Here is a 26,214-nt window from a genome sequence, read left to right as displayed (position 1 = left end):
ATTCGCGAATTTAAGACGAAATTGCCTTTTAATGTAAAGTCACTGTCATTACGGCCCGATGGGCTTTTCAGATTGTAATGTCCCTTCCCCGTCGAGGAAGTCACCTGTGGAAGTCACACCTGAAGCACGTGTTTCTACCTTGAGTGTCCTCTTACAGATGGCGGGAGAGACCAAAGCCACATTCTTGCCCAGTGTATGTTTTAGTTAATGGCCTTTTGTGAGGGAACTTAATTAACGGTTCAAAACTCAATTCCATTTTCATTTCTGTCACTAAGGAAGCCTGGATTTGTTAATACAGGGGTGGGCGTTTCAGAGTCATTCGGCGTGGTCTTTTTTTAATTCACGATTTGGTAAGATGTACGTCACAATATGGAAGACGGTTGTGATCGCGGTGTTTCTTTTCTTCTACATAGGTTTTCTTTAGAACGTAAATTACTTTTACATCACTGCTGATTTATTTGGAGAACAACTGGCCCGTGAGAAAAAAAAATACGGAGTGATGCTTTCCATGGTGGTTTCTAGGGTTGCGATTTATGTTCCCGGTCATAACACCATCCGTTAAAAAGCTTTTTTATTTAAGTTGACCTTTGGGGGTTTTCCTCGTGCATTCTGGTAATTGCACATTTTCCCAAAACTGATAAGTGTTACCTTGCTGCACGCTGCCCAGAATTTCCCTTTGTCCCAGCAGCAGCTGATGTGGTAATGCCAGCTGCCCATTTATCTGCATAAATGTTACCCTGTCCTCATTCTAAGAGGCAACAGTGTCCCCTTCCCCTGGTATTTATACAGTAAACGAAAGAGAGATGCCGATGTGCTCAGTGTCTCCACAGAGGACTCACATTTTTATGCCTGCAAATAATCGTAATCTGTACCGTTAGAATGTGACATACTAATTACGGATAGTCTCAGCCCAGATACTGGTGTCTTGTGGGATAGATTTCCAGTGACAGTAGCTTGGTTTCACAATAAATAAGTCTTATTGGGGGTGGGGGTAGGGAGGATATTTTCTCTGATTTTTTTTAAGCTACAGTTTCTTTTTCATTTTGTGTCTTCTTACCCTTTCTACGAAGGATAAAACGCTCAGTCTTTCTGTTCCGCACGAACCCTTTTTGGCCCTGTGGTGTAGAACACACGTGGATTGGACTGTATGCTTTGGCCTCTTAGGACTTAGATGGGCAAGTTCAAGGTCCCCCCACATGTAGTGAGATTTCAGGATGTTCTAAGGTGGTAGGTATTTATAATTAGACATAATTGTCTTGACGTCGGAGAAGGCTTTAGAATATTATGTTTGAGAACATAACGCTGTGCTGTTACTACTCATGATAATGAAAACTTCATTTTCATTTTCCTCGGGGCTTTCCTTCATGGCACAACTATTAAAGACATAAATAAATAACATTAAAGCCAACAGATAAAGCAAGTAACTGTGTTTTAAATGCCCAACCTTTAGCAGGACGGTGAGATTACAGATTGTGTGTTTGGGGATCCACTGATGACAATGACTATCATCTGTGTCTGTGAATTATATTGTGTTGTTTAGATAAAGAATCTTGGTTCTATTTCTTTCAAGGCTGGCTCTGAGCTGCACAGCCTTGGGCCAACAGGTTAACTGCTCTAGGTTTTAGTTCTGAGACCTACAGGTTTTGGACCAGATTGCTCAGTGTTTCTATACCACGTGGGACATGAACCCTGATGGAGTTGAGGAAACTGATTCAGCTTTTCTTCTGAAGTATGTGCACACGAATATGTGTTTTAATAGGTTTTGGAGATTCCTCGGTGCCCATGCTCACAGGGTCTAGTGGTGCTAACAAATTCTGCCATCAGAATTCCAGGTTTTTAATATATACGTGTGTGTGTGTGTGTGTGTGTGTGTGTGTGTGTGGTGTGTGTGCACGTGCATGTGAGATTAGATCCCACTGGCATTTAATGTAGGCACTATTCTGGACAGTGGGAATGTGGACAAAAGTCCCTGCTTTTACAGAGCTTATATTTTAATGGGTGATGGTAGAGGATAAGGAAGTAAATCAATAGAAAGTTACGTGTCAAATGCTAAGGAGAAAGACACAGCAGGGAAGGGACCAGAGGAGGCTGGAAGGCCAGAGTGTGGGAGGGAAGGTGTGGTTTTGAATCGGGCTACAGAGGGAAGAGCTTACCGGGAGGGCGAAGTTTGATCCTTTGCTCCATAAAGTCTCCTTTCAGAGGCAGATCTCAGGCAGCAGAATGAGGGCTATTTACCAGAAGTAACTTGAAGAAGAACAAGACTGAGTGTGCGTTCCTGCTTTGATTTTAATTAGGCTGCCTCCAGAAACATATTCTGTACATGAGGGAGCCAGGAATCCTAGTTTAGGAAGAGTGTTCCAAGCCAGACAGTGGGGTTCTTAAATGATCTGCTCTGAGGCCGTGGGTCCCTGCCGTGGACGTGGAGAAACCACTGACCTTCCAGGGCCCATCCTGGCTTTTGGGTTTGTCTTCCTTCATGAGTGTTTTTCTTCCAGCACTGACTGTCCCTTGACTTCTCTAAAATCACTGACGTCGTTTTGTGCTTTCGTATGTACACAACTCACCCGCTTATCTTTCCATTAAAGCGGCCACAGTGATCGACTCTTGAACTGGATCATTTTGGCGCTATCCACTGAGGTGCCAGGCTGTGTCGGAATCCTTTCGATGAAACCTATTTGTTGCATTTGGAAGCTGTGCCAGCGTTTCATACCGGCATCGTGTGATAATCCCGAGGAATTAACCCTTGGCTCTGTGGTTGTTTTCTCTTTCAGGTTTTTAACAACCATTTTTTCCAAGTGACTATTGACGACCTAAGACCAGAACCTAGTAAACTCTCAATGCTGTGCCATGCGGATTCTTTGGGGATTTTACCAGTACAATGGTGCCTTAAAAATGGAGTCAATCTCACACCTCCCAAAGGTCTGTATTCCGTGAAAACGTGCAGGGTTTGGGTGGCTGAGGAAGGTGGCGTCACCGAAGTGTGCCTCCGATGATCTCGAGAAGTTTATGTTGTAAACGATTTCGATTGTGGGAAAACGGCACGTCTCACAGGTGGCTTGACACGGGACTCTGTCACAGCTCCTTCCCGTGGCGAGGTGCATGACTTCGGGCTTCTGGAGAAGTCCACTCTGTCCGCCGTGGCTCCCCATCCGCCGTGGTGTGCGGGGGTGCTGGGGTGTGGTGACAGAGGGCACAGCTAAGCCATCGAGGGCACAGCTAAGCGATCGAGGCTGAACGCTTGAAGGTGTTCGAGAAGTGGCGTTAGAAACGCAGCATCATGCGGAAGAAACATTTCTCTCCGTTTTTATTTCCATGAAGTTAATTTTCCCCCAAGCTCACGGTCTGGTAGCCAACAGTGTGATGCCGTAACACATTAAAATAATTAAGTCGGGAGCCGGGTCGCACTAAAACCATGTCAAACTGGAACCCACGAACCACATTCTTGGTAAGTACCTTGCGTGTCATGGGGTGACGTGTGGTTTGCTGCCCCTTGCAGATCTGACGCTCCTGCAGGGAAGAGAGCAGCCGGATGGAGGGAGAGGGGGTGGGAGGGAAAACAGAGGGGGTGATAGAATAATTGCAGGAAGAGATGAGATGAATAAACTTCCTGCAGGATTTTAACAGATCACAAAAAATGCAGGGGTTCTGTGCTGCCCTTTCCAGATCCCCAGGGCCTGGATTATTTCTAGCGTTCCTCACGCTGGGAGGTTAATGAATACCCACAGGTTAAGTTCCAGATGCCTGGGGGTCGTCGTGCCCCAGAGGCAGCCTTTGCCCCTGCTGCACCTGCCTGGCCTGTCTGTGCCGTGCTCCGCTGGCCGCTCACCGCCCCCCCGCCATGCTCCCCGTGCTCATCCCCACCGGGCGAAGGTACCCCCACGTCAGCTGCCGGTTCTTCTCCTTAAAGCCGCGCAGCAGCGGAATGTGGTCTCGTTAGAGCACGGTAGGCTGGTGCAGACCACTCCCCGAACCGTTCCGAGTGCCTGGGTCAACGGCGTCCTCGAAATGAGCCTTGCCCTGGCACGAGGCAGAGTCACAGAGCCCGTGTGACCCGTCCGAGGCCACGCGGGTGGTGACCAACGGGGAGAGGCGCCCTCCCCGATTCTGTGCTCCGCGGCGGAGAGGACGCCAGTTCCCGAGGGTCCTCGCGGGGGACCCTGGCCAGATCGTGACTGTCAATCAGATGGGACGCCTGCCGGATTCCACGGGCGCTCTGCCGCGTCAAACCAGTGACACAAGGCTGGATATCTTTGTAATCCTCTAGCATGATAGGTTTCTTATCACGAACGATCGAGCGGTAGCAGATCAGAGAAAGGTCGCAGTCCTTTCCTGCGTGACATTTAGCAACAGGTCACTTGTTGAATCTCACAGTCAGTCCCACACACGATCTCTACTCCTTCCTGACTTCTGTGATCTGAGCATTTGTGCGGATGGGTCCAGGTCGTCGAAGAAAGACTTCCTCCTGGATATCTAAAATGCTGCCTGGTTGGAAATTACAAAATTCCTAGGTAGTAATAAGATCTGTTGAAGAATTTAAAGAAACAAAATTACTCGGGTATTTCCTCACATGGTGAAAAAAGGGAAAATATCTGGGTATGCATTTTGGCTGCTGGATTATTCCATTAAGCAGGGTTTTCATGTTTAACACTATCTCTAGATTTTTTAAAATATATTTCTTATGAACTGATTACACTGTTAGAAATGCATTTTAGAAAAGAGACTGTTGGCATAATTTGGGTATTTATTTGGAAAGTAGGTGTGCCTCTTTGGAGAATTGCATTTCATGATGTTTGGAGAAATACAGTTGGAGAATTAGAATTCTAGGGAATAATTGTCCCGGGGCCTGTGATTATAACAAAGTCTTGGCTAATTTATCTGCTGAGCTCTCACCATTTGGGGAGAATATGTTGAGTATATGTTACGCACATAGTAAAACCTATTTTTGTAATTAAAGTGCATTAAAATTGAGAGGGTGATGGTAGGGTTTTTGGTAGATGTGATTTTATGGTTTGCTTGTGAGCTAATTTGTTACGGGTCTTAAATGTCAACAGCGAGGCCGGGGATCATGCCATAGAATTTTTTCAAACACCGCTCTTTATTAACCTACGAACGTATGTGCTCTTCTTATAAAAGTTGCTTTTAACTCAAGTTCTGAACTTTGTACGTACAGTACGTCGGATTTATTACTCACGTTGGGAAGTGACTTTAGATGGTTTCTTGTATATATGCTTTCACGAATGTGTTACGTCGTTTAGATTTCCGTTAGAACGGTAAACACCACTTAAAATTACATGCTGCCTGATCCCTAAACAAAAGATATTATCCCCACTCATTCCCCAGTGGGAAGGAGCTGATGAAACAAAAGATATCTGATGGTATGGGAGATCTGCAGAGAACAGAGACCCATACTTACATTGTTTTGAATCTGTTTCTTAAGTTAAAAAAAAATTTGTCTCCATGGGGCGCCTGGGTGGCTCATTCGGTTGAGGATCCAACTTCGGCTCAGGTCATGGTCTCGTATTCATGGGTTCGAGCCCCACATCGGACTCTGTGCTGACAGCTGAGAGCCTGGAGCCTGCTTCGAATTCTGTGTCTCCCTCTCTCTCCGCCCCTCCCCTGTTTGTGCTCTGTCCCTCTCTGTCTCAAAAAATAAAATAAAACGTTAAAGAATTCAGAAAAAAAAATCTGTCTCCAGACTTTAGAGACAAGTAGTGTGTAAGCTAGAATGGGTAGGAAGGTTTCAGGATGTCTGGGAGAGAAAGTGCTTTCCTGGTAAGCAAAGGACAGATCCTTGGAAGTTTTGTTCCATTAGTTTAAAACTAGCAAACAGCCATTCACAATTATAGACGCTATAAAAAGTGATGAAACAAGTAAATAAACCTGTGAAGCAAAAGCAAATATAGGTTATCAACCATGACTTGCGATTTTTAGACTATTTCATTAACCTCCTTGGCGTGTAACATCAAGGATTAGTCGTAGAAAAAGAGGAGTGAACATCCTACCCGGGGGGGATCTTAGTAGAAAATATTAAGCTTTTGCATTTATTGTGAATCGGTTGTAAAATGGGTGTGCAGAGGCTAAAAGTGAATCACTTCCTTTAGCTCTCTGTCCCCGCTGTTTGGCCATCTTAATAGTAGGCACGTGAACCGTTAAGACGATTTAAGAAGTGAAGGTGTGGTTTTATTATTATCAAGACTCAGAGTAGTGAACCCTAACTGGTGTCCTCTTTTCCTGAAGACAAACCTCAGACACTGACCGATGAACGTACCCCATTCGGTAATCTGTTATGTTTCGGACGTACCACAGGGTACAGAAAAGAATAAATGCGCATAATCTCCTGGACCCCCTGCCTTGAGGGAACAGATGCTGGCATTTGGCCACATTGGAGTCAGATTTTTAAAAAATGAAATAAAGCATCATAGAATATAATAGAAGACCGAGTCACCGCTGACCGTGTGTTTCTCACCTAATTACTGCATCGGTGAATCCCGTCAGTGTTTTCAGGATCTGACCATGTGTCATCACGACCACCCTGGTCCAGGCCACCGTCAGACGTCTCCTGGGTTACTGCAGTGGCCTCCGGCATTGCACGTGTTCTTCAATGAGATGCTCAGGCTGGTTGTGCTAAGGTGGAAATCGCACTCGTCCCTCCTCTGTTCAGACTGTCTGAGGCCTTGATAACTCAAGTATCAGGTCAGTGGAGATTCCAGGTCATGGTCCCAGCCTACAGCGCCCACTAGTTCCCTGTCTGGCCTCATCTCCTAAGATGCCCCCCACTCCAGTCTGTCCAGTCCCGCCTTCCTCCTTGCCATTCCCGAGACCTGGCCCTCCTCCACCCCCGCTTAGGTTGTCTGTCCTTCTTCCATCTGACTGAGGTGCCGCCTGGCTGGGGCGGTCTTTCTTCTCTGTCCTGTTTAGTGTCAATTACAAATCTCTACCCTCAACGTTTTTATCTCCTTCCCTGCATGGCTTTGCTGCACAGAATTTATTATCATGGGAGATACAATTGCTGTATATTTTCCTTCTTTGCCCTCGTTTTTATGTGTCTCTCCAGCGAAGTGAAAGTTCACCGACAGCAGGGATTTTTGTCTCGTTCTCTGCTTATCCTCAGTGGCTAAAGCAGTGTGGCTCTCGGTCCGTATTTGTTAAGCGTTGAATGTTGCAGTTCTGCCTGTATTCCTCCCCTTCCCTCCCTTGCCTCTCTGCCGGGTCTCCAACCGCCCCACCCGTCTCCCCCCACCCCCCCCATAACCACCTTCCTCATCCAAAGCACACTCCAGGCTCTGAGCACAGAGCCGGACGCGGGGCTCGAACCTAGGAACCGTGAGGTCATGCCCTGAGCGGAAGTTGGACGCTCAACCGCCTGAGCCCCCTCAGGCGCCCCTGCAGCAGATCTTTTTGATAGGCATGTAAAGAGTATCCCGCTATGCCCACCCTTATGTAACTTTCCTCCTGTAACATTTTGCAGATTTTCCTCCGTGTTGATGCGTATAGATTCCTTACTCATTTTGCCTGTTTTATGAATATACGTTAATTCTTGAAATCCATTTCCCGTTTAAAGACATTTGAGGCATTAACTCTTTTCTGCGTTGGGAATGGTACTCAGAGCATCTTTGTACCTGTGCCCAAAGTGAGAGATCTCTCCGGGGATATACCCAGAGAGTGGAGTTGCTGGAGATCCTATTTGGCGTCCTCCTCACCGTTCTGTGATACGCTGGGGCGTGAACAAGTGCCATCCTGACGCCTGGGAAATGGGTCTCTGGTTTCATTTTGGTGTCCCTAATCTGCTAGTGCCGTGGAGCAGTTCATCATACGCTTGTTCACAATTTGTGTTGCCTTTGCTTTGCTTATTATAGTGCTCTCCTTTTTCTTTGGATCGTAGAAGTATTTATACGTTTGAGGATGAATTTCTTCTCTCGCCATGCGCGTCACAATATGTAATAGTCTAGCCTGTGGCTCGTTGCTTCACTTTCTAATGGTATTTTATGTTATATTGGAATACGAAACGATAATGTGGTCAAACCAGCCTTTTCCATTATGATTTGTCTATGGCTTTAGATAAACTTTGTTTTATTGATGTTCTATGTTTCCTTTGGCAATCCTGCGGTTTCATTTTCTGTAGTTAGCTTTTTAGTGTACTCTCGGAGTTAAGTTTTGCACGGCATGAGGGATGAAAAGAGGTTGCTTTTATTTTCTCACTTAGGTTGAATTGGAGTTTCAGATTCAGCCATTGCCTCAGCATCATTCATTGAATAGTGTGCAGTTTCCTCGCTGATGGGTGATGCCCCCACTAACACGCATCCGGTCCCCTCGAGGGCTGAGAACCTTATCCGTTCTTAGTTCTTCTGCTTCATTGCTGTTTGTCCGTCTCTGCATAAATACCTCACTTTTAAAAACCGATTTTACTTTATGTCTCGATATCCATCCAGTGACTCCCTCGACCTTTTCTTCCTTTTCAAAACTGTCTTAGTTGTTTTTTGCAGGTTATCGTATGTGAATTTTAGAACCAGTTTGTAAGACACTGTGAAAAAAACCCATTGGATTTTGACTGACAGTGCGTTGGACTTAATTAATTAATTTAGAAAAATGGACGTTTTATTGTGTTACCTTTTTTACAATTTTTTTTTGCTAGTAATTTTCCTAGATACTTCCTGTTCGCTTGCTGTTGTGAATGGGTGGGTTTTTTTTTTTTATTCTTTTGATTTTTTTTTTATCGGCTGTGGCCAGTCTAATGGAATATACCCCTGGTTTTTGTTTGTTTCTTATCCAGCCGCTCTCCTAGGCAGTGTGGCTCCAGAACAGTTAGTGTAAGTAAGGTAACGGGTAAGCCGATTGTTGAAGGTTTGGTAACACTACCTTGTAAAACCATCTGGAGCCGGTGCTGTTTAGGTTTGTGTTGTGTTGTGTATGAATTTATTTCCGTGAAAGGTTGTGAAGTTTAGCCATGGTTACCACTTCTGTGGGAGACAGTTTTGGTAATGTCTGTATATTTGCGGACGAATATTATATGTTCATATAATACATATTTAGATATTCGTATGATTATATAGTATCTGTTTTAGCCGTGCTTTCCCATTTACCGTCAGAGTGTTCCGTTTGGCCAACCTTATTAATTGAACTGTTCTGCCGTTACATATTCTCTATTTTTGTTTGTTCTATGATTTTCTAGAAAGTGCATCAAAATATCGTGAGACTGAAGATCTGTCCACTTGTGTGTGTGTGTGTGTGTGTGTGTGTGTGTGTGTGTGTGAAGCATTCAGGTTCAGGACCGCTAGAGCTTGCTTGTGTTGGTTCTCTGTATCCCTAGTCATTCGTTTTGTTTTACAGCCTCTTCTGTTTCTTTCTGTGGGTTGTGATTTCTCGTGGTGAACTGAGTTTCAGTGGTGCTTGTTATTTCTGTGCGAGTTCCCTCATCCTTAGAGTGAAGTAATTCCTTCCATCTGGTTTTGCATTAGAGTCTGCCCAGTGTTCTAAGAATTTTGCAAGTCCTAGAGTATTTATTTGTTACCGTCTTTATCTCCTCCGATTTTTTTTTTAATTTTTTTATTTATTTTTGGGACAGAGAGAGAGACAGAGCATGAACGGGGGAGGGGCAGAGAGAGAGGGAGACACAGAATCGGAAACAGGCTCCAGGCTCCGAGCCATCAGCCCAGAGCCCGACGCGGGGCTCGAACTCACGGACCGCGAGATCGTGACCTGAGCCGAAGTCGGCTGCTCAACCGACTGAGCCACCCAGGCGCCCCTCCTCCGATTTTTAAAATCGGTGTTACTCACTTACGCATCCCCGGCACCTGAAACAGTGCCTGGTACGTGCCCGTGTCCCTGGTTATTGGAGGGAGGAACGAATGGACGAATGTCACGTGCATTTGTCATCCTGTACGATACAGATTGCAAATTTGCCCAGCCTCCCCACGGATGCCCCTGGCTTGGAGGAGCTCGGGACTCGTCTCTCTCCCCCCTTAAGCGGAGCCCTGGGCAGGGAGCGGCCGTGTCTGCTCCTTGTCCCTTTCGGTGAGCTGACGTTGTCTGGTCCCGTTTTCGCAGACTGGGCAGCTGACCGGGGCCGGGCGTTTTATGGTGGTCTCTGCTCCTACTGCTCTCCTCTCTCAAGCCCGTGGTCATCTTCTGCCCCGTGGGAGCTCCAGACGTTCCCGGGCTGGTCGGCTCTGCCTTTGTGGGCCTCTTGGTGTTTTGGCATCTGGAGATTCTCTTCTCTTTCGGGTTTGGCTGTGTCATTCTTTTTATTACTACCGTAGTTCATCTGGCACCTGAGAGGGTCCCTCTTGTTACTGGATTTGGAGGTTTATTCTCGTTTCTAGCTTTCTGATTGATTCTTGAGCAAAAACCTGCTTTTGATTGAAAAGAGCTGGGGGAGTAAAACCCTTTGGGTGATTTTTTATATCTGAAAATATTTCCGATTGTTGGGAACTTACATCTCTCTGGCTTACTTACTCCTCAGTTTACTCTGTGGTTGAGGATTCTTACCATGGCTTTGCCATTGACAGCCGATATTTATGTGACGTTGGACTCTCTCCCGGGGACACGTCCACATCTCCTAACATGGCAGGCTTCGAGGGAGGGCACGTGCCCTTTAGCGAACAGCACAGGGGAAAAGAAGTACTTGGCGTAGTTACTGGTGTGCCAGAAGTCAGCCTTCTTGCCTGGGAGCCTCCAGGAACCGAGTGGAGAGACTATTGAGAAATCTTGCCCAGGAAGAGACGGACTGGTTCCGGGGGCTGCGTGTGCCCCCTGAGGAGTGTGGCCTTGCTTCCTCACCCGTTCATCCTGCTTCCCCGACAAGGTGGCGGCGAAGGTCACCTGAGGGGAGGCCATCACGCGCTTAGCCTTAGCGAGTCCCAGGACCTCAGTGGAAGCCTGGAGGGAGACCACCTTTCAGGAAGACCGGTGCCGTGAGCGAGAGTCCAGTAAAGTTGTCCCAACAGTCCATGAGATTTTCTGAGGAAGGATGAGGAACCCGTTCTTACAACGTGGCTTCTTTTGTGTCCTCTTGCGTTCTCATATCTCAGGTCTGGTACGTGCCGATCTTTGGCGATGATCACGTCGTTTTCCCTTTCAAAGAGACGTTGAACTGAAAGCTAAATGAGTCCTCTGTTCACACCAGATGTCGAGCACCTCAGTGCTGTAAAGGTGCTCCGGGGTGGAGATGTCCTTATGGGGGCTGTGTGTTCTTCAGTCATTGGGGGGGGGGGGGGATGTCCAGAACTTTCTTTCCTGCTTCTCCATGTCAGCCTCCATCCTGGAGTCACAGTTCCCGCACGGCGTGTGTCCCTCAGGACCTGCTGGAGCAGGTGACACGGAACCGGTCCCTGTCCCATTCACATCTTAACAGCGGCGAACCTGAGTCCAGCAACCTGGAGACTGAGGGAAAAATCATTGAATGAAATGCATTTCCCTGTTGGGGAAAGTGTTACTAACTTATTAGAACTTCAATTTATTAGGTTAAAGACTATTTTTTAATTATAGTTTTACTACGTATCCATTCTTTAAAATTTTGAAAACAAAAGGAGAGAAGTTTCCTATCCTGAAGAAACAACGTTTGGTATATATTCTCTCAGATTTCTGTTGCCTAGAATATGTAACTTTGTATATCGGTTTAATTATTTTACACACACGAATTTGCCACCTACATGCCAAAATATTTTCTACTTTAAATGACTGGAAAGTTCCATGATTGGCAGGTAAATAATTGACTTAGGGACACCTGGGTGACTCAGTTGGTTAAGCATCTGATTCTGATTTCAGTTGGGTTATGATTTTGGGACCCCGCATCGATCCGTGCTCGGGATTCTCTCTCTCCCTCTCTGTTTGTCCTTCCCCGCCCACCCTCAAAATAAATAGATAAACTTGAAAAAATTGATTGAAACATGCCCCTGTTGTTTGTCTGTATTGTTCTCGTCTGCTTTTATGCATAAAATGTTTGCACGGCATCCTGTTATTTCTGTAGGATACTTCATAATGGAGTTCCTGCTCTGTTCACACCCAGCTCACTCTGTCCACCCCACAATCCCCCTTGTTCTTTCTAGAACATTCCGGACCTGCTTCTGGCCTTTTGCAGTTGTTGGTCCCTTCCACTGGCACCCCCTTCCCCTAGGTGGCCACAGGACTTGCTTCCTCAGTTCCTAGGTTTTTCAGCGTTTTGTCAAGACTTCAGCCCTCCCTTTGCCTCTAGCACTGATTGTCAGATTTTTTTCTATTTGTGTATTATGTGTCTCCTCCCACTGCAGCGTAAGCTTGCCTGCGTAAAGGTTTTTGTCTTTGGTCCTTTCTGTATGCTTAGAACTAGAACCATGCCCGGCATGTAGCATGCACCTAATAAATGCTTTCAATGATATCATATGTGAATGAACAAATGGGTAGAGTGGAGAGGAGACCCCTTCTTAAGGACTTTGACACATTGCCAAATTGGCATCTGTGGTGGATTTTTGAGATTATATGCCAACCAGAAATGCATAAAAGCACCTTTTTCCCAACAGTCTTTGCAGTGGTGGATTTTTATTCTTGTTTTTCATTTTGACAGTCAGGTAGACGGCAGAGGTGAAACTGTTTTGCTGACATTGTTTTTGAAGGTTGTACAAGTTTGCTTGTTTGTATGTTTTCCATATTCACCCAGCGTAGAAGGGCAGCTCTTACTCTGTGTCTATTTTATTACAGAAGTGTGTCTTTTTTTACATCCTTCCCTTCCCTCCATCCTCCCATGATGGTGTCTGGGATGTCGTGGTTCGCTTCCTGGTGCAAAAGGCATGAGAACACCGTGGTGATCGGGGTGGGAGGGTGTCACGATTCACTTCCTGCTGCAGAGGCAAATAGACCACCATGATTTTCTGAGGTTGTCCTGATTCACTTCCTGGTGCTGAGGAGAGTCCCAGCTTCTCCAGTTCCAACAGGAACTGGCTAAAATCAGGATTCTGTTAGCAGATGAAAAGCTGGACGTTGGCTCTTGGGAGGCAGTCATGGCGTATTCCACATGCTGAATTAGCTCTTGATTGATTGACTAGTGCCTTGACTGACTATCCTTTAAAATAGGGCAAAGGTCTGCACTTTCAAATAATTTTTTTTAATGTTTTTTTTTATTTTTGACAGAGAGAGAGATAGAGCATGAGCGGGGGAGGGGCAGAGAGAGAGACACACACACACAGAACCCAAAGCAGGCTCCGGGCTCTGAGCTGTCAGCACAGAGCCCGACGCGGGGCTCCAATTCACGGACTGCGAGATCATGACCTGAGCCGAAGTCGGACGCTCAACCGACTGAGCCCCCAAGAGCCCCTCAAGTAATTTTTATTAAAATAATACATGATCATTATTGAAAACTTGGAAAATACAAAGAGATAGAAGAAAAACACATCCACGAGTCCCACCATCCAGATAACTATGTGGATAGTTACCACTACGACATTTTCCTTGCATTTCCTCTGGTCTTTTTCTTTGCATACTTTCATAAAAATCTGTTAATTCTGTATATGCTTGTGCCAGGAAGTCTTTCCATCTAGACCTATAGCAATAATGTTCTCATAATTTTTTTTTTCCACAAACTATGCAGTTTCATGCCTGTGTGATTTTCCGTGGACCTTAGATAAGTCATATATCATTTCCTATTTTGGGATGTAAGGTTGTCCCACCGATAATAATGCCATTGTACCTTAATGTGTAACACTTTTTCAGCTTTTAGGACCGTTGTGAAATTGTTGTGTCAAAGTTCATGAACATTTTACTGCCAAATTGTTTTCCCAAAGAATTACCCACTTGCAGTCCCAATAGTAATGTTTGCAAGTGGGGCTGTTTTGTGCCAATTAATTTGTATCGTAAGGAAATGGGTCATCGACCTGTTCTCTTTTGGACCTGTAGCAGTTGGAACTTCGTTCAGAATAAACACTAATAAAAGCTTAAATAACTCCAGTGGCCATGGTTCAACAGTCCCCTGTGGCAGCTTGTTGAGGATTTTAACAGCCCAAGGGGTTTTGATTTCCTTTTATTTTCTTTTCCCCTCTGCTATTTTCCTCCCTCCTGGGTTTAAAACATGTTTTCGTAGCTACAGTTAAGCCTTAGTACTTCTTGTTCTGTCTTTGTTGATTAATGAGTATAATTGACCCCTGTTGTCTCTATTATACAAGCCACAGCAATTTGTTTTTATGTAGCAGATATTTTCTGAGCTGTCACAAAACTGCCTTACAAAGAGAGAGCTCATTATCTGCCTGAAGGAAAGGAATTTTAAGTGATGAAGTGAATAAAGGTCCCTATGAGAAGGAGGAGGAGAAGTCTAGGCTATTCGGATGTTCAAGGAACAGTGGGGGCAAAATAATCCATTGTTGCTTAGGTACCGGGCCAGACTTGGTTAGATCTTGAAATTGTTAGATTAAAAATGCCTCCCCATAGAGACAGTCTTGAAGACTGATACAGAAGCATGGAATGTAGGTCTGAGAAACCATAGAGCATGACATTGGATGGAGTGGGTTGCAGCCTATGGGAAGTTCACGGTTACGAACACGATTATAGAAATCCCAGCTAAATGCCTCTGGAGGGGGAGTAGAGGTGGCTTGTAAGTTGGAAGGTTTTATCTGAACAGATATTGACCTTAAAGAATATCCAGATTTCCATGTTCTATCAGAAGATGGCTTGTTTTTCATTTATGTAGTTCCCCCCTGCCCCACCATTTCTTCTTTGCTCCCGTGATCTTGATGAGATTTTCCTCAGCTCACCAAATGAACTAAGGAATCAGCAGAGGTCGAGGGGAAGAGACATTGCAACACAGTGCGATCTTGGCTTTAGCGAAGTCGGTCTGCCACAACCCTGAGAAATGGGGTCCTTGTGCCTCGGGAACCATCTTGTCTTCAGCTAGTCTATGGCGAGCTCCTCTGGGGAGCGTCCTGTCACATAACCTCTCTTCATCAACCCTGCCACACTTTTCTCGGAGGAGAAGAGGAAGGAATTAACCACACACAAGGACGGGCACAATTCCTAAGCAGCAACAGTTACTTAATCCCTAACGATGGCTCTGAATTATGGAACGCGACAGCTGGAGGGGCCTTGAAGGTCACCTCTTTATTTTGTGAATAAGGAAAGTCAGACACGGAAGATTTTTTGCTTGTTCCTGGTTTCATCCAGTTCCTAGTAGAGCCGGCTCTAAAAACCCAGATGCTCTCCTTTCATACGGTCGGGTAGCTTCTCGGCAGTTTGAGTTGTCTTTTGGCAAACTCTTCTGTTCTTACACGTTTAAGGCGAGGATTTGATCCAGAATAGCTCCAGACGAACTATTCTCAAAGTGCAAGGTTCTGTTCATTGTAAAGAAACTTGCAGTACCTTATTTAAAGCATATTTTGTTTTATTCTGTTTTGTGGGTAAGCGTTGAGAAAAAAAAAAAAAGTTGGTTTGGTTCCTTCCAGAAACCTCTGATGCAAGAGCCGTCTGGCTCTGGAGAGAGGTGTTGGGGACAAGGGCAGGTAGGAAAACTTTCAGAATCTCTTTGAAACTAACTACCGGGAGTAACAGCATCTCAGAGCTGTAAGACGTTTTGCCCCCTTGTTGGTAAGAAATGAGGCCTTGTCAGCCTTTGTAGAATGACAGGGAGGTCATAGGAAGAAAAGGGGTGCTTCGGCCATGGATGGTCAGCAGGGTAGGGGGGTTCAAGGATCAGCCCCTGGGCCAGAGGAGTACCAGTCCTTCTTTGCTCACCCCATCCCGTCTTCTAATGAAAACTGTGTAAATTGAGCTTCCTCAATGAAAAGAATACTTAGTATCTTGTACTCAGAGGTACAGACGGAGGTAGGAGGCAACAGTCCCTTGACTTTCTTTCTTCAATGAGGATCTTCTGTACTCTCCTTGTAGCCGTGGGGTTTAGTAACTACAGGTCCCCATGTGATGTGAATTCGCAGGTGTGGAATTTACGATGATACGGGGAAGAGAAAATGAGGACTTGGCAGGACTTGGCAGGTCTTGGCTCGAAAACATAGTTAAGAAATCCCTCGTGGGTTTATTTTCCATGCACTTCAAACCCATCAAGGGAGAACGCCCAGGTGAGGGTTAGGGCGACGTTGTCCGCCGTTCTGACGAATCCTGATTGGTAGAACGCTGTTCGTCCTCATCGCCGTCCTTGGTTCACAAGAAGCACAAATAACACCCGTATGAAGAGCCGTCCCCCTATCTGGGTTAGAGCGCACACCCAATGCTGTGCTTATGTTCTGATTTAGAACTGTTTCCTCTTCCCACGACCTTCCCAAGACCTTCTCCCATGGCTTGTCATGGTGGGCATGATGGATGTACTTGAATTGCGTCCCCTCCTGCCAAATGAAACGAAGAAAGAGAAGAACCCACTTTGGCAACATCGCTATTCCATTACGCTTATTAGCACGAGTGAAGAGCTGTTTCTCCAAACAACCCCCGCCCCCACCGTGTCTCAGAGGTGCCCCCCCCAGCGGGGCCCCCAGAGGGGGCCACCTTTCCCGATGCTCACTTCCTTCCTCTCCCTGGATGCTGTCCGAGGACGGGCTGCCCGCCCGCACCCCCCGGCCTCTGGAGGCTCTCTTTCTCACGAACACCTCAACTCCTTGTTTGCTGTTTGTTTTACTTTCTGTTACTCTTTAAAAACCCTCCCCCGAGGTAGTGTTTTCCAATAAAGTCTCACGGTTTTCCACGAAGATATCGAGAAGTTCACAGGAACTCTCAGGCCTGACGTGGAGGGAGGTATCACTGTGTTTTTCCGCAAAACGCACTGTGCGAATGGGTTGTGTATAACATCCTGTCTCGATGCTGCTGCCCCAGAGCACGTCCGTCCACCGGCGGGTGCCGATGTGGGTCAGTGCCATCCTTCACGCGGTTTCAGACCCCACATCGCGGTCACGATGGAACACCTGCCCTGTATTTCGTACTTTGTGTTTTTCCACGCGTTCCCCGTGAAGTCTGACGTGCCGTCAGGCACGAGAAGGGACTTCACCCTCTGGGGTCCTGTATTTTCACCGCTTACTGATTTAACTAGTGACACCCTCTGAAGCTATTTATTTGGTTAACGCTGTTCTGTCTGTGTTTTCGCCCCGTGCAGGTTACTCTGGCCAGGACTTCGACTGGGCAGATTATCACAAGCAGCATGGGACCGAGGAAGCGCCTCCCTTCGGCTTCAGGAATGTAAGGAGCTTGGTGCTTGCTACTGCTTTGTTCCTAGATGTTGTTCACCGTGAACTTTGTAAGTTGCTTCCCGTTCGTGAGCAAGACGAGTGTGCTGCCGTGGACCACAGGATCCTTACTAAGCTTTCGTAGTTTTTGCAAAGGCCTCCTTCAGGTTGTGTGTTAGGGTGACTCTGGGGTGTTGGAGCACAGCCGCTGCTACGTGTATGGTGGCTCGGTATAAGTTCATGTCTCACTTATGGAAGGGTCCGGTGTGTTCTAGATTAGCACAGGCTTCTTACTACGGTGAGCCTGGGCCTCAGGAGAGCCTCTGGCTTCATCCCCTGAGTCTAGTGAGCAGATCAAATAGCAGTGTGTGTGTGTGTGTGTGTGTGTGTGTGTGTGTGTTCACACGGGTATACTTGTTAAAGGAGTTGGTTGTATCAGGTGGCTTATCAAGTATTCATTTAGACTGGATCAACCCTGGGAACTATGAAAAGGCACATGGATTATTACGTCTGTATTCAGAATGAGGCACCGATGTATACAGCCTAGTGTGTTGAACATGCATTTAACTATGAAAGTTAATTCTTTATACTAAAGAAAAAAAAAAGACTCAGTCCTCCAGTTGGGGACGGCAGGCATCACAGTGCAGAGTGCTCCCAAATCAGAGACCTTTTCTGGACGCGTCCTCCTCCAGCCGCTGATTCCTTGCTACCCCACCGATAACTCATACTACGGGGATCATGGCACATGACAGCTGAGAGGCGGAAGGGGCTGGCTCAATCGAGAAGCTCACTACCGAGCTTAAGTCCAAGGTGGATTTTGAAGAATTAAGTAGGTCGGTCACTGGGTCAGCTTGACCCCATAAATGCAGAAACACATCCATGGCAGAGTCGGAAATCGGGGCTCCTGAAACCAACAAAGGGACTTTCTGCCGGCTGATGCTGCTTTTGCACAAAGCTGGTTCTTCTGCGGTGCACGGAAAGATCTGCGTGGTGAGGTGCAGTGGTATGTGCGGTGGGGACCCTCCCCCATACGTGTAGGCATTCGGAGGTGCCACCGAGAGGGTAGCCGCTGGTTAGCTCCCGGGGCTTATCAAGTCCAGTGCGGTCTTACTAGCCCTTTTACAGTGATAGTGCTTGTCGCAGAGCCCTGGCCTCGTTGCCTTGCAGTTAGGATCCTGGAGACACTTAGCACGTCCCCAGACCCCTTCGAAGTTGTGCTTTCTACCCGACCAAAGACATATTCGTTCCCTACCTCTTCACCCTTGGGAGGAAGATCCTGACGTGTCCCCTAGTTTCGTGCGTAAGGAGGCGTTTCTTCTGCGACAATACGGTTCCACTGTCCTCTGCTCCCGTTCAGCCAGCAGCTGGCCAAATGGGATTTAATAGAGGAAGTAGCCACATCCCCAGGTGGCCTCTGAGCTCCCAGGCTTTAGCTACCAGGACGAAATCTGTTTTAATGACTGTGCTGGCGTATTCATTAGGAATGCACTTGTTACAAATATGCCCGCTTTGTTCCCGGCTCCGCGTTTATGTAATCGACAGGATTGTCATCTGCCTGTTGGCATAGGTGTTGCATTCCTGGTGCTCTGCTGAATTTTGTTAGCTTGCCTCGAGTGCTCTTTAAGGGGATGCTTATCATGAATTCATTTTTTAATCACGCATCTTGTGTGCACTAGAGGAGAGGGGGTGTGGAAGTGGCTGCATGGGAGACATTTCCCCGGGGATGTTTAACAATCAGAGACGGTTCTGAGATGGATTGACACAGCGAAATGCTTAGTAAAATAAACTCACGGGTAACAGGTTTGCCATTGATCTTTATAAATTACCCTCAAGCAGCGAGTTGAAACGAAAATAGGTTATGCGGTTGTAGCTTTCCCTTATTAAGGAGGATCAAATGCATTTTAACTTACTTAGAGGCTTTTCAGGCAGCCTATCGAGTCATATTATCAAAAAGCTCAATACATAATATGCATGGATAGGCAGGATGACTTGTAGGAAAACAGCCTGCCTAGAATTTTCCTTGGTTCCTATTTCCAAAGAGACATAAAGGAGAAGAACAAATCGCTTTCTTATCGCATATGCTGGGTCATTTTGTTCTGGTTACATAAAGATATAATTGACTTGCAACTTAACGTATATAAATAGATACGTGAATGCAAATTAGCTTGGCGTCCTCCCACGGGTCAAGTAAGGATGTAATCTCTTGGTACTTACAGGAGCCCGTTTACTTCAGTTTATGTATTTCAAAATAGATACATGCAGTATTGTAATATCTGATTAAAATTTATAGCAGCGGATGCTTTGGGAAAATCTTACGCTTATTTTAAAATAGTGCGAGAAGGGATTTTTGCTTGGAGTGTCGGCTGAGCTCCTGCTGAATTGACCCTCCGGCAGGTAGCAACTGCGGCTCCTGTGCAACTAGCTGAGGGATGTGGAGAGTGAACAAAACGGGCAGATCTGGAGGGGAGCAGGTGCTTGGAAGGAAGGAACACTGTGGGGTGACCGTGTGATTCTTTTCAGACTTCTGGCCTGAGGTCAGCCGCAGTGGACGACGTAGGAGACGACAAAAGCAGTGATATAAAACTCACGGTCTTTCTGGCCTGATGAAGCAGATAACAGAATGTGAGCAACCACACCTGTTGGAAAGTGAGAGGAGTCTCAGATAGGGAAGAGTCAGGAGAGGGAACCGCACATTCTGTGTATACACTCTGCCTAAATCTTTGGCTGATCCGCAGAGCGTGTCTTTTCCAGGCAAACTCCAGGCAGCCTAGCTAAAGACAAAAGGCTGAGCTGGGATCTGAGCTCCTTCTCAAGAGACAGAGCGTGTAGTTTGAGTCCAAACAAGTTAACTGCTTGCGAACACAGAAAACCAGCACTCTCGGGAAGAACATAACACAATCCAGAGTCTATGCGACACGACATTGAAAACGTCCAGACTTCAGAATTGGTCAGCACACGAAGCCGCAGAAAAATCGGACTCATTTTCTGTAGAAAGGCTAATCGGTAGAGGCCAAACCCAGCATGATCCAGGTGTTGGAATTAGCAGACGTGTGTTCGAAAACTCCCGTTAAAACTCCACTCAGAGGCATAAAGCAGTGGTTCCCAAAGTGCAGTCCTGAGGCCAGCCTCCAGCACCACCTGGGAACCTTTTGGAAATACAAAATCTGTAGCCTCACTGCAGATCACATGAATCGTGAACTTTGGGCTAAGGCCCAGCAGTCTTTGTTTTTTCTTAAAGGTTCTCCAGATGATTCAGATGCCCACTAAAGTTTGAGAAGGAAAATATGAATGAGAAAGTAAGAAGTTAGGGTTCTGTGTCTCACCCCCCCCCGTCCTTCCCCAGCTCACACTGTCTCTCTCAAAAATAAACAAACATTAAAAAAATATTAAAAAAAAAAAAACCTTGGCCAGTATTTGTGCAGACTCTTAACAAGAAAGGTCTTTGCTACTTGACATTCTACACGTGGCTCAGAATTTTCCTCAATGTTGGGAATGAGAGCAGGAGAGCTCCTCTGTGTTGAAGAAACAAGGGCCAGAATGTACCAAAGCAGCTGAAATTATAAATGAGAAAGTTCTGGAATCTCTGTGGGACCCAAGCAACATAAATACAAAGACACCCAACATAGTCGAACTGCTGACAACCAAATGTAAAGAGAAAAATCTTGAAAGCATCCGGAGAAAAAAATGATATGTTTCAAGTAGAGGAACAACAACGTACATAGCGAACTTCTCATCAGAGACAAGGGGTGCCAGAAGGCAGTGAACCAATGTTTGTGGAGTACTAAAAGAAAAAACCCACAATTCTACATGCACCAAAGGTAACATTTCCTGAATGAAGGTAACAGACAGTTCGGGGCGCCTGGTGGCTTAGTCAGTTAAGTGTCCGACTCTTGGTTTCAGCTCAGGTCATGATCTTGTGGTTCGTGAGATCAAGCCCCGCATCGGACTCTGCACTGACAGTGCAGAGCCTGCTTGGGATTCTCTCTCGCCCCCCCTCTCTCTGCCCCTCCCCTGCTCACACTACCCCCCCCCCATAAATAAATAAACGTTTTTAAAAAAAACCTGACACTTCACCAAGGAAGATACACAAATGACAAAGAAACATGTGAAAAAATGCTCAACGTCATTCGTCGTAGGGAAAATGCAAGTTCCAGCCATGATCAGCTGGCACTGGACACCTATTGGGTTAAAATTTGCAAAAGTGCCAATACCAAGTGCTGGTGAAGATGTTTAGCAGCGGGAACACCACACACTGCTGATGGGAACGCAACATTTGGCGGTTAGTTTGGTGGTTTCTTAGAATGTTAAACGTACATTTCCCATGTGGTCCAGCAATTCCATTTCTAGAGAAATGAAACTATGTCATAGGCTACGTTGTATTCCCCAAAATTCATATGATGAAGTCCTAACCCGTAGTACCTTAGAACGTGAGAAGTATGTGGAGTTAGAATGTTTTTTAATGTTTGTTTATTTTTGAGAGAGAGAGAGAGACAGAGACAGAGTATGAGCACGGGGAGGGGCAGAGAGAGAGAGAGAGAGACCCAGAAGAAGCAGGCTTCAGGCTCCAAGCTGTCAGCACAGAGCCCGATGTGGGGCTCAAACCCATGAACCGCAAGATTCGAAGTTGGACGCTTAACTTCCAACTGGGACTGAGCCACCCAGGCGCCCCTGGAGTTAGAGTTTCTGAAGACGCAATTAAGGGAGCATGAAACCCTACGGGTAGACCTTAATCCAAAATGAGTGGTGTCCATACAAGAAGTGGAAATTAGGATGCAGACAGCATGCGGGGAGGAAGGAACGTTCGGAGATACAGGGAGAAGGTGGCTGTCTACAAGCCAGAGAGAGTCCTCAGAAGAAAGCGGCCCTACCGACAACGTTCATCTCCGACTTGCAGGCTCTGGAACTGAGAGGTGAATTTCTGTCGGTAAAGCCACCCAGTCTGTGGTATTGCGTTCGGGCATTGCAAGCAGACTGATACACCCTGTTCACACAGAAACTTGCGCTTGACTGTTTACAGCGGCTTTATTCACGACCACCAGCAATTGGACACAGCTCGGATGTCCTTCAGGTGGTTAAGGGGTGGACTGTGGCACATCTACAGAAACTACTCAGCAGTACAACAGAATGAACTTTCCGTTCGTGCGGTAGCATGGATGAATGTCAAATGCGTTTTGCTTAAGTGGAAGAAGCCGGACCGCACCGTGTATGGTTCCGTTTCTGTGATATTATGGAAAAGGCACAACTCTGGGAACAGAAGACGGGCCCGTGGTGCAGGAATTGGGAGTCTGAGAGGGATTGATCACCGAAGGGCCAGTGCAAAAGCATTTCGGAGGTGAAGGGACTCCTCTGCGTGTTGATTGACGTTAATGACCATACGACTGTACGGGAGCCTCAGGAACAGGGCACCGAAAAGAGCGAATTTTCCTACGTGTAAATTTTTATTTTTATTTTTTAATGTTTATTTATTTGGAGAGAGAGAGGGGGAGGGAGAGAGAGACTCCCAAGCTCAGAGCCCGATGCGGGGCTCGATCCCACCACTGTGAGATCACGACCTGAGCTGAAACTAAGAATGGGACACTCAACCGACTGAGCCACCCATGCGCCCCTCCTGTGTGCAAACTTTTAAAAAGAAGTGAATTTAGAACGTAAATAAAAGTAAGCCCAAGGCATACATGTAACACAAATACCATTTCAGATAAAACCATGGGGATTTGTCACCATAGACCACTATAAACAACGCTAGTGGGTGTTCTTCAGGCCACATGGAGACTCAGGCTGTCTCCTCACACCCTCGAATATGCCCAGGCGTGATGTGAGTGAGAAGCATAGGGAAGGAAAAGAAATGATTTGCACGTCCGTGGTCGCATGGAAATAAGGGCATGCGTGGGTCTAGAAAGAGACCATATCCACCCTCTCACTGGACAGATATTATTAGGCGCCTGCTGTTTGCCCGCGGAGTTCTAGCTCTGGGATGAAAACAAACAGGGCATGGTTCTTTTCTCGCGAATGGCAGGAGAAACCTTTGTCTTACGGAGGAGATCCGCGTGCATCGCGTGCGTGTGCGTGCGTGCCTGCGTGCTCGCGTCCCCGGCGGGCCCCTCTGTTGCTGCGCGATCCCCTGCTGTGGTGCCCTCTGGCTCAGTGTCCGCTCTTTTCTCTTTCAGACGTCATTCAGTCGGGGTTTCACAACGAACATGAAACTGGAAGCCGTCAACCCCAGGAACCCGGGAGAGCTCTGCGTGGCCTCTGTGGTCAGCGTGAAGGGGCGGCTGATGTGGCTTCACCTGGAAGGTACGCACCGTTGGCGGTCGTTCTGGGGAACTTAGGGCGCGTCTGGAAGCGGCAGGGTGCACGTAGTACTTCTCAGAAACAACGCCTTTTGCCTTCCTTTTCCTTAAACAGACCTGAAATTATTCAGTGTTCTTAAATGAGTCAAACTCATTGAACACAAATTGTTCAGAGTCTCTCGTCTTGACTCATGATTTCATGAAAGGAGACACTGGTGTGATAATTATGTTTGGAACACAGTGGCCTTTTTGCATCTGTGATTATAAAAGCTAGTGTCACAATGAAATTAATATGAGCCACTAACGCTGGTATTTGAGGTCTTGGTTATTATGAGGATAAAATTATATATTTGCAATTTACTGTGAATAACACTCTGTACGTTGGTTTCTTCCATGGATCTTTAGTTGTACCTCGAAATAGTAACTAGAGATGACTTTCTCCCTAAATATGTAATACACAAGATTTAGCCTTACGTGTTTAATGATGTTTAAACTGTTGTTTATAGCTGTAGTTTGTTTATAATTGTGCAGATAATTCACAGAACATTCTACTTTATAAGCGGAACCTTGATCAGATTTTAGATTTGGAAAGACTACATTTTGTATGTTTTGTTTCCAGTGACGAAGAATTCAGATGAGTCTGATCTGTAAGGTTTTTCCCATTTTTCCGTGATCTGAATTCTTTGGGTTTATTTGTATCTCAGTCTCGTGACATTAATTATTTTAAACGTATATGGAAAAACAAGACTAGTCGCGAATGAGAAAATCATGGTAGCTGTCTCGGCCCACATTTTAACTCTCATGGCATCCCCTACCGCCACTGGAATGGAAAGTTTGGAAGGCCACGGAAGTGGTGCTCGTATCTTCCTCCTATCTCTTTAGGAAGAGCACATCTAAAAAGCACCAAAAGTTGTGAGGCTGACGATCTCCTAAATAGTAGAGTCCAAGGGAGTGAAAAGGGGAGAGAACAGTGATGGTAGGTGAGCGTCGCCTGTGTCCTCAATTCCCAGGAAAACAGTTTAAAATGTTACCGTGGTTTAGGATTTCAAAATCAACTTGAACTAAAAGAAAATCTCAAAAGGTTGATTGCTTGGTGGCTCTTCGAGTAAAATGGCCTCTAGTAGGAATCAGCCACAGTGCAGGCAGACACAGGCGGTACGGGGCGCTTTCTGCAGCCGCGGGAAGAGAATGCGACCTTACTTCCGTCACTACGTGTAAAGTTGAGTCACCTGCTGTTGGAAACACAGGATCCCTTCCGTGACTTCCCATCGCTCCATCAGACTTGCCACCTCATACTGGGCTAAGCCATGTTGCGAGATCGGGACCTTGCTTGCGTGATTCATTCGAAAGCAGACGCGGTAAAGTTCAAAGCCCATGTTTCATCATTATTTAGCACATCGTCGTCAAAATTCTTTGGCAGTCATTATTTATTTAGCGGTTTGTAGTTCCAGAGTGCTCTACAGCTGTTAATTACCTAACACAGACACGCAGGCAAAGTGTGTCCTGATTTTTATAGTTGGAGGAACGTTACGATATGCCTGGGGTCAGTTTCCTTCTCCTTGTCATCTTCGTCGCTTAATTCACCCAACCCTACAGATTCCTAATTCTTAAAAACAGGGGTGAGCGGCAACAGGGTAGAGTTAACATTTCTGACAGGCTTTTCTCCTTAATATTGTTTTTCACTGGGATATAAATTTCCATTTTTATAGCAAAGAAATGTGAGGCAGCTCATGTCAGCTGTTATTCTCCAGAGTGCTTTTTTATCCTGTAGCAGCGAGATCAGTTAGTGTTAGGAAGCAGAGCAGAAAATAAGTAGATCGTCCGTTTTTTCCCAGCCCTTACTCATTAAAAAAAATTTTTTTATGAACAGTTTGTTGCATATTATCCACGTGGAATTCTTGATCAAAATCCTGTGTTTGTTGGATCGAATAAAGTAAAATCCCATTTTGTCTCTTGGCTCTCGATTGTATTTTGGGTTTTTTGGGGGGGGGTTTGTTTTGGGCCCCCACTGAATATTACCTTTTAAAGTGCCAGTGAACTTAATGGCATTTATTTCTTGTTATTCCTCAGTTTATGTATATACTGTTCTCTTTCCTTTGTCCTGGGAGCGCATGTTAGAGATTCGCTATGGTCACTTTGTGGCCGTTAAGTTATTTTTATGATGATGGTGATTCTGGTTATAGACCGCTTACTTGACACTTGAAACAGATCAAATACTTCATAACAATTCGTTAGTTATCTTTATGCATTCAGTTGATTTGAAGTATTTTCAGCACATGGCTAATCGACCACTTTTAGGTAATTAAAATGATCATTTTCTACTTAATACGTGACGTCTCTGGAGGTCGGTTCTTTAAGTGTCTATAAAAGAGCCGATGTTGAAGGGGGGGGGGGGGGGCCATGGATGAGATATGGGAGACGAAGGTAGTATTGCTTTGGGTGCACATTTGGAAAGAATTGGGAGCTCTCCGGAACCGTGGACGGTGAGCGCAAGGATGATGGGGTTTCTTTGATTTAGAGAGGACGTTGCAGTGTTTCTCCTGAGTCAGTACTCTGCTCGAGGCGGTCAGATCGATAGTTATAAGCATTACCCGTATAGTAGAGGTTGCTGTCCGTGGTGATGTCTTAGCGTCACGGCCCTGCATTCACGCGTCTGTCCCCGCCCCACACCAGGTCCTTCTACTTGCGTTCCAGATGCTTGTCCTCGGGGACGAGGAGGGTCTTCACCTGTCCTCATGATGCTTTAGCTCCCTGAGAGGGGTTACAGCTTTGCAATGCCTTCCTTGGCTTCTCTTACCCCCTCGTTA

General features: G+C 46.1%; 1 protein-coding gene across 15 annotated transcripts in view; it reads left to right on the top strand.

Annotated features, from left to right (window-relative positions):
• Positions 1–26,214, top strand: part of SFMBT2 (Scm like with four mbt domains 2) — a 233,049-nt gene that overhangs the window by 147,994 nt on the left and 58,841 nt on the right. For all 15 annotated transcript variants that reach the window (XR_006219594.1, XM_042990985.1, XM_042990988.1 and 12 more), the window contains 3 exons: positions 2,772–2,919; positions 17,051–17,133; positions 23,285–23,411. Coding sequence is in view for 14 of the 15 variants with exons in the window: in XM_042990985.1 (XP_042846919.1) it covers positions 2,772–2,919; positions 17,051–17,133; positions 23,285–23,411 (358 nt within the window). In the remaining variant the exon portion in view is untranslated. The remainder of the gene's footprint in view (positions 1–2,771; positions 2,920–17,050; positions 17,134–23,284; positions 23,412–26,214) is intronic.

The sequence above is a fragment of the Panthera tigris genome, chromosome B4, assembly GCF_018350195.1.
Source record: "Panthera tigris isolate Pti1 chromosome B4, P.tigris_Pti1_mat1.1, whole genome shotgun sequence".
NCBI lineage: Eukaryota > Metazoa > Chordata > Mammalia > Carnivora > Felidae > Panthera > Panthera tigris.
Note: the sequence above shows the minus strand (reverse complement) of the source record. Positions and strands in the feature narration are given on the sequence as shown.